This window comes from Camelus bactrianus, chromosome X (assembly GCF_048773025.1).
Source record: "Camelus bactrianus isolate YW-2024 breed Bactrian camel chromosome X, ASM4877302v1, whole genome shotgun sequence".
NCBI classification, from domain to species: Eukaryota; Metazoa; Chordata; class Mammalia; order Artiodactyla; family Camelidae; genus Camelus; species Camelus bactrianus.
Window position 1 is genome coordinate 87,498,902 of NC_133575.1, and position 12,437 is coordinate 87,511,338.

The window sequence follows — 12,437 nt, forward strand, 5'->3', positions numbered from 1 at the left end:
ATTAGGACTTTACAGTTTGGCCCCAGCTTGGCTCCAGGCTAAAAGGGAAACGGCTGAGGAGAAGGTGGAAGCAGGGCAGTCTGCGTGCACTCCTCCAGCTGGAGAGTTAGAAGCTGGACAGAACACCTCCGGCCCTCTCCAGGCGGCAGCAGCAGCCCAAGCTCCTCCCCAGTACACACGGATGCTCCAAACCCCACTCCAGCTGCTGGCGACTGTGCCTTTAAATTGCTGCTTTCGGAGGGTGCATCTGGGGGGGAAGCGGGAGGGAGAGAAACATCTTCCTACAGTCTCCCTCCTCCCTCCCCTCCAAGACTCTCCAGGGTTTGGAGAATGATTGCTGCCCAGAGAGAATCTCCTTCAGCTCCCGGGCAGGGCAGGCTGGCTGAGGCCCTCCGGAGCCCCCGGGCGAGCCGGTAGGGTTCTCTGTGTCCAGATCACTTCCAGGGGAATAGTTCTAGCCCCTGACTGGTAACGACAGGGCAGAGGAGAAGAGAGCAGAAGAGGAGAGAGAGCGCAACTCCTCGCTCCGGGCCCCCCACTCCAGTTCCTTGCAAGGCTCCCAAGTAGGAGGAAGGCTTTGTACTTTGGGCTTTCCCGCCACCAGGATATCCCCTCTCACCTTGGCAGCCCTGCTGAGAAGGACTCCGGGTCCCCGCGGAATGACCACTCTCGTTCCAGCCACCCTCTCCTTCCTTCTCCTCTGGACTCTGCCGGGGCAGGTCCTCCTCAGGTGAGCTGAGTGGGGATGAGGAGGAGGTGCATGCAATCGCTGGCCGGTGGGCAGCAGGGGCCTCTGGCACAGTTTCCTCGAAGTTTGCGAAAAGCCCACAGTCTGGAAGGCTCCAGGGGAGGACGTGGCCTCCCCCAGCCAGGACCAGGAGATTTTCATGCGGGATGCCACGGCCCCAGAGCCAGCCAGAAGGCTTCTGCATGGGTGAGAGCTTCCTGGGTCAGGGTAGGGGCTAGGCAGCGAGCCCCGGAACAGAACAGAACGGAACGGAAGCCATCTGTCCTGCCATCCAACCCAATCTCCCTACCAGCTTGGCCACACACTCCTCAAATCCTTAAAAATGACACCAACATTGGCCAGCTGCCCATGTAAGAGGCTTCAAAGAGCAGAGATTTGCCCAAAACCTCATCAGAATGAAGCTGGGTTAATCAAACCTTGGCCCTCTGCAGTTACCCTGCCCTGCCCCGGTGCGCCTGGCTCCTCACTATCCCCGAAGGGGTACTAAGTGGCTGTCATTTCCTAGGCTGGGGGGCAAGTCATGCTTTGGGCTGCCTGTAAACGGCCCTCCCGACCCATCCTCACTTCCTCATTAGACCAGGAGCCAATCTAGGTAGACAGGGTGAGCCGAGGAGGAAAGATGGCTGTGGCTTGGGCTGAACCAGTCATAAGAGTGGCTCCCAAGGTGGAGGGGGTGAGTGCCACTGCAGTATTGTCCTCCTCCTCCTCTTTGTTCCAAAGAGCACACCAGGACTGTTTGCCTCTGAGGGCCCTCCTGCCTCACTGCTGGCAGACACGTTACAGGGCAAGCTGGCAGGGATGAAGTGGGGGGTGGGGAGAGGATAAACTTCTTAAGAGTGAAAAGCAGCCCAAAGTGGAATAGCAGCTCAGCCGGAGTTGAGAGGGGAATGCAGAAGGGGGCACCCAGCTGGTGCTTGTTGGCCCTGCTGGAGGGGAGGCTGCCTCAAGGCCCAGGCTTCGGTGGCAGCCTTCCCACTTGGGTGGTTAGAGCCAGGCGGGCCTTAGGAAGTCTTGAATCCAAGTCTTTTCTTGTACATCAGGAAACTGAGGACTAGAGAAGGTGGGGGGTGACCTGGCCAAGGTCACCCAGGGACCAGGAACAGAATCAGAGTTCTCCCCCTCCCCCACCCCAGGACCTTCTGTGAGAAAGACTGTCAGCTCTGGAACCTCCTGAGTCCTGCCAGTGTTTGGAACTTTCCAGGAATGAAAGGGAGGAAGGAGAGGCCGCACACACGGTGACTCTGCTCTCAGGTCCGCAGACGAGGTAGCCCCGGAAGAGAGGGGCTGCGACAGGGGCGGGGGCCCAAGGAGGCTGAACCCACTGCCCGTCCCAGGGTCCTAGGGCTGGGGCTCCCTGGAGAGGTGACCAGAGAGGGAGTGCTGAGGATGGTGGCAAGGGTCTGGTTGCTCAATGTGCAGGACCACATGGCCTCCCAGCAGACGGGTGGCAAATGCCCAGCAGCAGCACCTGGCAGTGTGGACGCCCCATGGTGAAGCCACGGGCTTCTGCCTGTTCCAGCTCCACCACCCGCCTCCTTGGATGTTCAGAGCCTGCTTAGGCCGCCTGTTCTGGCAGCCTTAGCTCAGGGCCGAGGTGGCCTCTGTCCCCAGGTTAAGAGCTCCCTCCTGCTCAGGGGATTCAAGGAAGCAGGCCTCTAGGGGTCAGGGTGCAGCTGCCACTGACCTTCCCCCAATCTGGCTCCTTGGCAACCCACCCTGGGCTGCTCGCATCATGATATTGCGGTAAATGGACTTAGTTTTGAAGTCAACAGCTCTGGGTTGGAATCTCGACTTTACCATGATCGTGAACAAGTCGGTTCACCCTGCAGAGCCTCAGTCTCCTCATTTGTATAATAAGGATAATAATAGTACTTATTGAGAGGGTTGATGTGAGACCTCTACTAGATCAAGCAGTTAGGTTTAGCATGGTGCCTCAGCGATTTTTATTATTCTATCAGTTACCAGTAGGCACACAGATTTACTGGGAAAAAGGAGCCCGCTGGCCCAAAGGAGACTTAGACCTAGAAGGCCAGTGGTCACCCCAGCCTCCCAGCCCTAACACTGAAGCAGCCTTGGTGGCAGCATGGGAGCTAGGCCTGGTGCCTGACACAGTGACGATGGCAGGACAGAGCAGGAGGCACAGGGCCCAGCCAGGAGGCCAGCCTGCACAACGCCCTGATCCTCACCCCTGCCTTCAAGCCCTTGCTGAGCTCTTGGTCTCTAGCTATTGACTGGTAAGCAGACAAGCAGACATGTGAAAGGACCTTGGCTGTTCTTAAAGGGAAACTTGGCAGGGGACAAGGGGGTAGGCCTTGAGGCCAGGCCAAAGCCCTCTGGCCCCTTCCTCAAAATCAAGCTGTTAGGGAGAAAAATGGGAGTTGACCTGTATAGCATGGCCACCCTACTGGGATGCTCGCCTGGGCTCCCAGAGCCCTGCTTTCCACGGCCTATTGTATTGCCAAAGCAAATTTACCTGCCCGCAGCTGCCACAACCTTGAACTGAGGTCCAGCTCAGGACATAGCTTCCTGCTGGAGCAAACACCAGAAGCCAAGCCGCCCTCTCCAGTATCTGGGTCCTAGCCTCTTGAGGGGTCAGCACAAAGGCCAAGCAACTGAAACCAACTCTCAGGGATGGAGATTGTCCTTGGCTAAGCCATGTGTGCAAAATATTGCCACAACCACATTATTTCTGTCACTCTTCTTTGAGTGTGTTCAAAGCAACTTCAGAAAGAATCCTGGATGAGGCCTCAGCCTTGGGTTTGAGTCCTGATCCTGGGACATGTGTCACTCACCTGTGACAGCTGTGAGACTTCAGGCAAGTCACTCCTCTTCTGGTTGATTGGTTGGTTGATCTATCTATCTATCCATCCAACTATTTATTTATTTATTTATTTAATAGATTCCACATATAAATGAGATCATATGGTATTTGTCTTTGACTTATTTCAGTTAGCATAATGCCCTCCAAGTCCACCCATGTTGCTGCAAATGGCAAATTTTCATTCTTTTTTATGGCTAAATGACATTCCATTGTGTGTATGTATGTATGTATGTATGTGTGTGTGTGTATGTATATATATATACATACACACACCACATTTCCTTTATCCATTCATCTGTTGGGGAACTTTTGGGTGGTTTCCATGTCTTAGCTATTGCAAATGATACCGTTATGAACATGAGGGTATAGATTGCTCTTGAACACTGGCATCTCATTTCATTTGGATAAATATCCAGAAGTAGAATTGCTGAATTATACGGTAATTCTACTTTTAATATTTTGAGGAAATTCCATACTGTTTTCCACAGTGGTTACAACAGCTTATAGTCCCACAGATTACTCCTCCTTTGGAAGCCTCCATTTTCTCACCTGTAAAATGGAAATAACAGTTCTCGCCCCCATCACACTGAGAATTAGGAGGGCAAAAAGATCTAATATATGTGAAAGCAGTTTTCTAGGACTAACTAGTGAGTATGTTGGCTTCTGTTCTGGTCTTCTCATTTTGCAAATGGGCACCCAGAAACCCATCTCCTATCTTCCTGCCTGATGGAGAGACCAGCCGGAGGTGGGTGGGATCAGGGAAGGAGAGGATCTGCGATAAAGGCAGGATACAACTGATCTCAGTTATTAATTCTTTATCTCTCCTGTCCAGGGTGGCTTTGGCAAAAGAGGAAGTCAAATCTGGAACCAAGGGGTCCCAGCCCATGTCCCCCTCGGATTTTCTGGACAAGCTTATGGGGCGGACATCTGGATATGATGCCCGGATTCGGCCCAATTTTAAAGGTAAGAAGCATTCATCCTACCAAAACCCCTCCCTCCCCACTCCTTTTGGGGACACACTACTAAGCCGGCCCCTATTGCCTGCCTGCCTCAGGGACAGGAGGCTGGAGGTCCAGGGCTGGCTGTCATAGCTCAGAAGGAGTGTCCCCTCCCCCTTGCCCATGGATGGTCCTGTGTGTTGGGCACTGCCTTCTCCCAGCAGTGCCCTGGCCTCAAGCCCAGGGAGAGAGTCTTGGAAACTTCTCCCAGACTCCTGGAATGCCCTGCCAATATGGCTGTGCTTTGCTACCCTTAGGCCCACCTGTGAATGTGACCTGCAACATCTTCATCAACAGTTTTGGCTCCGTCACCGAGACGACCATGGTAAAGCATCTCCCTGTTCCCCTCTTCCATTCTAGTGGGAGTGGGAGAAACTCACCAAATAGCAAGCCTTTCCTCCCTCTGCTGTCCTCTGTCTGTTTCCTGGTCATGGCTAAAGCCATGGGATGTCTGAAGTTGGTCACTGGGAGGATCTTTCCCCAGCCCCAGGTTTTAGTGGCTCAAGGCAGTCTAGCCTAAGCAGCAGATGTTCAAATTTGGGAGGTAGCTTGGTGCAGAGCACAGGCTTTGAAATCAGACAAACCTGCATTCAAACCCTGACTCTACCGTCTAATAGCTATGTGTTACTTAAATCTCTTTGTCTCAGTTTCCTCATCTGTAAAATGGGGATCATAACAGCACCTTCCTCTCAGGTTGGCGTGAGATTTCAGTGAGGTAATGAACATAAAGAAAGCACTTAGCAGAGGGCCTGGCACATAGTAAGTGCTTCATAAGTGTCTTTTCCCTCCCCACCTTTGCCGTATCAGCCCAAGGCAGGCTCCTTCTCCAGTGGAAAATGCCCACTGCCCCTGAGATGTGGTCCCAGCATTTCCACCTCGTGGCCCTCCTGCCCAGGTAGGCTTGCTAGGCCCCCGGAATAGCACTGCCTATGATGGGCCCACCTCTCCCCCCTCCCAGGACTACCGGGTGAACGTCTTCCTGCGACAGCAGTGGAATGACCCCCGCCTGGCCTACCGAGAATATCCTGATGACTCACTAGACCTTGATCCCTCCATGCTGGACTCGATTTGGAAGCCAGACCTGTTCTTTGCCAACGAGAAAGGGGCCAATTTCCACGAGGTGACCACGGACAACAAGTTACTGCGCATCTTCAAGAATGGGAACGTACTCTACAGTATCAGGTGCCACTGGTGGGCGGCCAAGAGAGTTCAGATCAAGGGGAAGAAGCCGGATAGAGGCTGAGGGGTGGGAGAAGGGTCCCCTGGGCTGTGCTGAGCCCCAGTAAGCCGATGTCACTTCTTTTTTACCATCCCTGCCAGGCTGACCCTCATTTTGTCCTGCCCGATGGACCTCAAGAACTTCCCTATGGACATCCAGACCTGCACAATGCAGCTGGAGAGCTGTAAGTGTCCCTAGAGAGCCACAGAATGAGGCCTGAGATGCCAGCTAGTTAACCCCATCCCATGATATTCCAGACAGGCAAAGGGGAGCCCAGAGCGGGGACAGACTTCCCCAAGCACTCACAGTCGGTTCTTGGCACAGGTGAGACTAGAAGCCAAGGCTCGCCAACACCCAGCCCAGCGTGGCTTTCCATCCCCACACTGTTGGCTGGTCTGGCTGCCCCACGGGGCCGGGGAGTGGGAAGGTGCCAGCCTTACATACAAATGTGCTTGTGCTGGTTGTGGGGGGCTATTTGAGGGGTACTTCCTCTGCCCAAAGAGATGCCTCTACCTTTACTTCCCCTGAGTTAAGGCACTCAAGATGCCTATAAAAATCCAGAGTTGGCAGGGCAGGGGAAGTCTCTGAAAACTGATTCCTCACGAATGCAGATAACCTTTGTAGAGAGGTGGGAGAGGACAGTCCTGCGCGTAGGGCAGTGCCCAGGGGAACGAGGTCAGCTGAGGGCTATCAAGGACAGGGGATGTCAGTCTGCAGGGGGTGCCCCAAGTGCAGAGAAGCTAAAGGATGACAAGGCTGGACCTATGTCCTCTCCTTTGCCATCTCCTGGGCAAGTGAGACTGTGAGCTCAGGAATCATCCATTTGCTCCTCAGAGAAGACGGCTTATCAGGCTTTTTTCCAGCATAGAACAGCGGTGGGTAGGATGTGTCCCATGTGGTCAGCTTTGTAGAGTTCATAAACCACGTTCACATCCAGGTGCTCATCACCTCGTCATAACGACTCTGAAAAGTAGGTGGGGCATCTTACAGAAGGGGAAGTGACTTACTCAAAGTCACAAAGCTCCTCAGGGCAGAGGCCCTACACTGGACATCTGTGAGCCTTGGTGTCCCTGCTCCCATTTCTACCTGACCTGTGTGAATATAGTCATCTCTGTGGCAAGAGCCTTCACAAACTGCTAGCTATCTGCAAGCAACTTGGCATTTTTGGATGTTAACTCTCAATTCGCCCCAGTTCAGGGCCCTGGCCAGGAGTCTGTGGTATGCACATTGTCCCATGCACGACCGGCAGGGTATAAATAGCTCTTTCCTCCCCAGAGTGCGATGGCAAAAGCCCCGGCTCAGAGGCTGGCTCAGCTCAAGACATGTGGTCGGTACACATGCTTCCTCCCCTGGGTTTGAGATGGGGCAGGAGGTTCCCAGCTGGGTTCCTTAACATTTTTCCAACCCTTTTGACGTGCTTTCTAGGTCTGCCAGGATCATTTCTCCTGGCGCATTGCTAAAGCTTGAGAACTAGGTAGGAGAGGAGTCTGGAATCTTTCTGATTTACCCACTTAGGCTGGGTCCATGAGATGACTGACCAAGCACCCTCTTCAAAAAAGGGTTTCCTCTTGAAGATGAGCATGAAGCGCCAAAAACCCAGGCTTTATCCCTCATATGTTCTTTTTTTGCCAGTTCTAACCCTCTCTCTACCCCCACCCGACACCCACAGTCTGCAGCTCTCTGCCATCTTTGTCACTTTCAGTTGGCTACACCATGAATGACCTCGTGTTTGAATGGCTGGAAGATGCTCCTGCTGTCCAAGTGGCTGAAGGGCTGACGCTGCCCCAGTTTATCCTACGGGATGAGAAGGATCTAGGCTATTGTACCAAGCACTACAACACAGGTAAAAACCCAAAGTTATTACCGGCTGTGGGTCACACGAGGGCCTCTAGATGGGAGGGAAAAGGGCCAGGCAGCCAGCTTCTACCTAAGGTCTAGTCCATGCCAGATGTGGTGCTAAGTAACTTCGTGTGTCTTATCGCATCATGGTAGGGATGATCAGCCCCATTTTTCAGAAAGGGAAGACTGAGGCTCTAAGAAGTTAAACCAATAGCCCAAGTCACACAGTTGGTAAATGGCTGATTTAGAATTTGAATCCAGATCTGTCTAACGCCCATGGTCCTGTCCCTGTCACACGCTGCAGAACAAATGGGCCTGCGCCTGTGAGTGGCAGGAGTGTTCCATCTGTCCGGGGACCAACTTTGTATCGAAGGTGGAGAATCAATATCTGGCAGTGGTCCGTGGTTGCACTGAACCAGGAGAGAATAGAATTCAGGGCACCAGTGGGCTTCCCATCCACACATCCTACCACTGCCCCCACTGCCCAACTCTCACGAATGGGCTTGGTTTCCCAGGCATGAAAAGTGGGCCAAGAGGGAGGGTGGGTGTTTATAGCTCAGTGGTAGAAAACGTGCTTAGCATGCACGAGGTTCTGGGATCAATCCCCAATACCTCCATTAAATACATAAACAAATAAATATAAATAAATATAAAAAGGAAAGGGAAGGAAAGTGGAGCCAGGAAATGGAGAGGAGCTACTTTTCCAGCCTGAGCATCTGCTCCCTGCAGCTTCCCTGATCACTGCTGGTTTCTCATTTGCCCTGGCAATTTGGCTGTGAAGAGCTATGACCCTGAGATAGAGGCTACAAGCTGATGAGGGGAGCTCCTGGGTTCCTCCTACTATGTGCTGATGTGCTCTGGGTGCAACCTATAAATATATGTGTTCGTGTACGTGGGGGTGCAGGGAATGGGGAGAGGAATGAGCCATTGAACTTAGAAAATGCTGGGGGGAGTGTAAATTGGTATAAACTCTTTTAGGAAAAAAAAACCTGGCAATTTGTATATAGATCAGTGGTTCTCAAACTTTGATGTGCATATTTCCCTGGAGAGCTGTTAGACTATTGATTCCTGGGTTCTACCTCTCAGAGATTCTGATTACACGCACTTGGAGTGAGGTCCAGAAATGTGTGTTTGAATAAGCTTCCTGAAGATTCTGATGCAGGTGGTCCAGGGGCACAATAAGAAATTTTAGTCTAGAAGCTAATTTTTTTTTCCTTACCTATTGATCTGGGAATTCTACTCCTTGGAATTTATTATAAGGATATAGCCCAAACTATCATATTGACTTTAGACTTTTATACTAGCAAAAACTTGGAACTGTTCTAAATATCCACCAATAAAGGGAGAAGTTAAGCAAATTACATAGCGCATCTACTTGGTGGAATATTATCCAGACATTCAAGAGGATGCTTGCAAGGTGCTTATAACAACATGGGAAAGTACAGGTGGAAAAGGCTAAGATTTGAAGTTGTATACACAGAATGATTCTATTATGGTACAAAAGCATGTGTTTAAAAATCCTGGAAGGAGATAGCACAGTGTTTCTAAAGCAGTGTGATGTAAGGGATGAGAGCAAGAAATTTGGAGTCAGATAGAGCTGAGTTTGAATTCTGGCTCCACCATTCACACTAGTTGGCTGTCCATGAGAAACCTAACTGAATCCCTTTGAGCCTCAGTATCCCTACCTGTAAAATGGGAAATAATAATTTTACCCACCCCAAAGTGTTGCTATGGGATTTAAATGAGATAAACTATATAAAGTCAGGGCACTTAGTCGGGGCTTAATAAACATTAGTTTATGAATATTATTCTTCCTTTTCTACTTCTCACTTTTTTTCTACTTAAACAAGTGTTCATTTTGTTATTGAAAGCAGAATGGCTATTACAAGAGGAAAAAAAAAGGAAAGAAGGAAAGAAAATACGGAAACCGAGCAAAAACATGTCACGGCAAGAAACCCAGGGTGGGGTGAGGTGGGGTGAGGTGGGGTAGGCTCGGGAAAGAGTAGGAGATCACAGCATTGAACAGCACGTCAAAGCCATAATCAGTCATTGATGAAATCACTAGCCTTCTGGATTCAGACAGTCCTGCTAAGAGCAAGCCTAGGCCAGAATAAAATAATAATATCTACAGCCTCTGCCTTTTGCTTTGGTTATCCTAAGCCTCTGCTGCTGGGAGAAGCTCTGAGCTAGTGTTTTCTTAGCCTTGGGGCACGGAAAGCAGGGTAAAGTGAAGACAGCTGGCAGAGGAGGCGAGCATCGGTCCATGTGCCCGGGGCCAATGTACTTTTTGTTGGTGGCAGAGAGTGCTGCTGCCAGATGCTCTCTGGGAACCCGCTGCACGCAGTCCAGAGCTGGTCTCTGTTAGACATTGTTTCCAGATGTTTGCTGTCCGGCTCTTCTTACTTGCTTAAGACACAGGCAGTGTTCATTTCAGTGAGTCATTGCCCGAGTTTCAGGGGGTACCAGCATGCTCAAGCCAGGCTGAGATTTGAGTGGCATCTAAGCTCATCACTTTGGTAACAGTGATGATAGTACCAGCTACCTATGTGCTCAACACCTCTAATGCATTATCTCATTTAATTCCTACCATTGCCCAGCGAGGGAGATGCTATTGTTATTACTCTATCTTACAGGCAAGGAAACTGAAGCTTTAAAAGCTTAGGTGTTTCACCTGAGGTCACACAGCTAGTAAGTGGAAAGTTCAGGATTCAAAGCCATACAGTCTGGCTCTGGAGCCCTCCCACTCTTAATCCTCTTGCAAAGTTGTCAAGGGGAAGGCCTTCTGGTGCAAACTAAGAGTGCTGGGAGCAAGAGGTCAACTCCTTGATGGCAGCTCTGAGAGCTTCCTTGAGACATACGGCGCTCCCTGGGGCCATTTTGAAAGGCTCATTTATTGGCCCAGCTTAGATGCCCAGAGGCTGGCCCACAGAGATAGGGCTGCCCTAGTCCTGCCTCTCAGGCTCCGCGGCAGGCTGGGGACCTGGGGCCTGATCCCTGACCTCTTTCCTTGCAGGGAAATTCACCTGCATCGAGGTAAAGTTTCACCTGGAACGACAGATGGGCTACTATCTGATTCAGATGTATATCCCCAGCCTACTCATCGTCATCCTGTCCTGGGTCTCCTTCTGGATCAACATGGATGCGGCCCCTGCCCGGGTGGGCCTAGGCATCACCACCGTGCTCACCATGACAACTCAGAGCTCTGGCTCCCGGGCCTCTTTGCCTAAGGTGAAGAGACATGCAAGGGAACTTGCTTTCTGTAGAGCTCCCCATTTCCCATTCATCCCGTCCCCTCCTGCTCCCTATTCTCCTTGGATTTAAGGTAGAGAAGAGCCATTGTGCCAGAGCAGGTGGCTGCATTCTCTTCCCACAGAACATAATGCTAATAATATTGCTAACTGTGTGGAAGCCAGGGCTGCAGCTACTGTCTGGCTAGGGAACGAGTAGAGACAGTGCCTGACTTACTTTGACTTTCAGCAGGAAATTCTAGCGTGTCCAAAATCAAAAGACCCTTAGCAAGTAGGAAGTCCCACTCACTCATGTTACAGATGATAGCAATGCAGCCTAGAGAGGTAGAACGACCTTCTCAAGATCATGCCTTATAAGAAACAATCAAAGAAATACAAGGATTTTAAACCGACATCCTTTTCTTGCTATGTCAGAAATTGGATACTGTTTCACAGAGCTCTAGGGACAGTGTCCACTCTTTTGGGGGAGACAAAACCTTGAGGTAGCAAATAGCAATTAAAGTCAGTGGGCTCTGATTGTCTGGGGCCTGGCAATATTTTGATGATGCAGATATTGTGCTGATGGGACTGGGCCCAGGTTCTCCCTGCCTCGTGTCTTCATATTACAGAAGTTAGAGATCATCACCTCAGTGTCCTTACAGTCAGCAAGACTCTGAGAAAATCAGGGAGCAAGCTCATTCATTCATTCAATAAAGATTTATTGAGCAAGTACTATATACCAGGAACTGTACTAAGCCATGGAGAAATAACAGGGAACAAAAACAACACAGGTTTTGTGGATCTTATCGTGAACACATACTCTCTTGCTCTGTTTTGATGTTGAAACCAGGCTCTGTGATCTCTCATCTCCCAGTGTTTATTCCTAAGAAGACTTTTACCAGGGACTGCAACAGGGGGTAATCTGGACATCCACGGTGAATTTACAAATTTACTTTATGGTGGAGGGGGTAGTGGTTAAGAGTAGGGGATTAGTCAGATTTGTATTTGAGCCCCAGCCTCATCCTTTACTGATGGTGATCTTAGGTAAATTCCTTAACCTCTCAAATCTCCTCGCCTGTAACATGGGAATAAAAATATTACCTCTTCCATAGGGTTATTGCAAGAAATAAATCAGATAATGTATTCATACAGAGAACAGTGTTTGACACATAAGAATCGCTCAAAAAATGTTAGCTATTGTTATAATTATTAGGTGTTTAGTTGGAAAGAACGGGGTGGTGGACCTAGGCCTAAAGCAGATGGTGGTGTCCCCAATTATTTTTGAGACACCAGGAAACCTTTGAGGTAGTCTAAAGCCCTCTATGGATAAACAGTGACAAAACTCAGATTAAGATCAAGTGTTGCAGGTGAAGTTGTTTAGTGCCACTGCCACACAAGAAGGAAAATTCTTTTCTAGATCAGGAAGGTGCTGCAATTTATGCCTTATTCCTGCCAGTGAAACGTCTTCCTCCAGTCCCCCCTTGTTAGCAAGAACGGTCCATCTGCTCCCAGGAATCACTTCGTTTCCTTATATGGAAAAAATGGACTTTCTTGGAGGGTTGTTTTGTTTTCTGGTTTGGTGGGG

At 50.3% G+C, this 12,437-nt stretch overlaps 1 protein-coding gene across 1 annotated transcript; it reads left to right on the forward strand.

Annotated features, from left to right (window-relative positions):
• The first annotated feature begins 331 nt into the window (after nucleotides 1-331).
• Nucleotides 332-12,437, forward strand: LOC105079092 (glycine receptor subunit alpha-4). The gene is made up of 7 exons (XM_010967791.3): nucleotides 332-730; nucleotides 4,402-4,532; nucleotides 4,825-4,892; nucleotides 5,526-5,749; nucleotides 5,888-5,970; nucleotides 7,489-7,629; nucleotides 10,639-12,437. Exons 1-7 carry the CDS (start codon nucleotides 660-662, stop codon nucleotides 10,944-10,946), a joined length of 1,026 nt encoding a protein of 341 aa, XP_010966093.2. The 5' UTR covers nucleotides 332-659; the 3' UTR covers nucleotides 10,947-12,437.

Bases quoted from the DNA above. Each gene is read 5' to 3' on its own strand.
- LOC105079092 (XM_010967791.3), top strand. From the start codon at position 660: ATGACCACTCTCGTTCCAGCCACCCTCTCCTTCCTTCTCCTCTGGACT. The intron at 4,533-4,824 runs GTAAGAAGCATT...TGCTACCCTTAG, and splicing joins GATTCGGCCCAATTTTAAAG to GCCCACCTGTGAATGTGACC. The intron at 5,971-7,488 runs GTAAGTGTCCCT...TGTCACTTTCAG, and splicing joins CACAATGCAGCTGGAGAGCT to TTGGCTACACCATGAATGAC.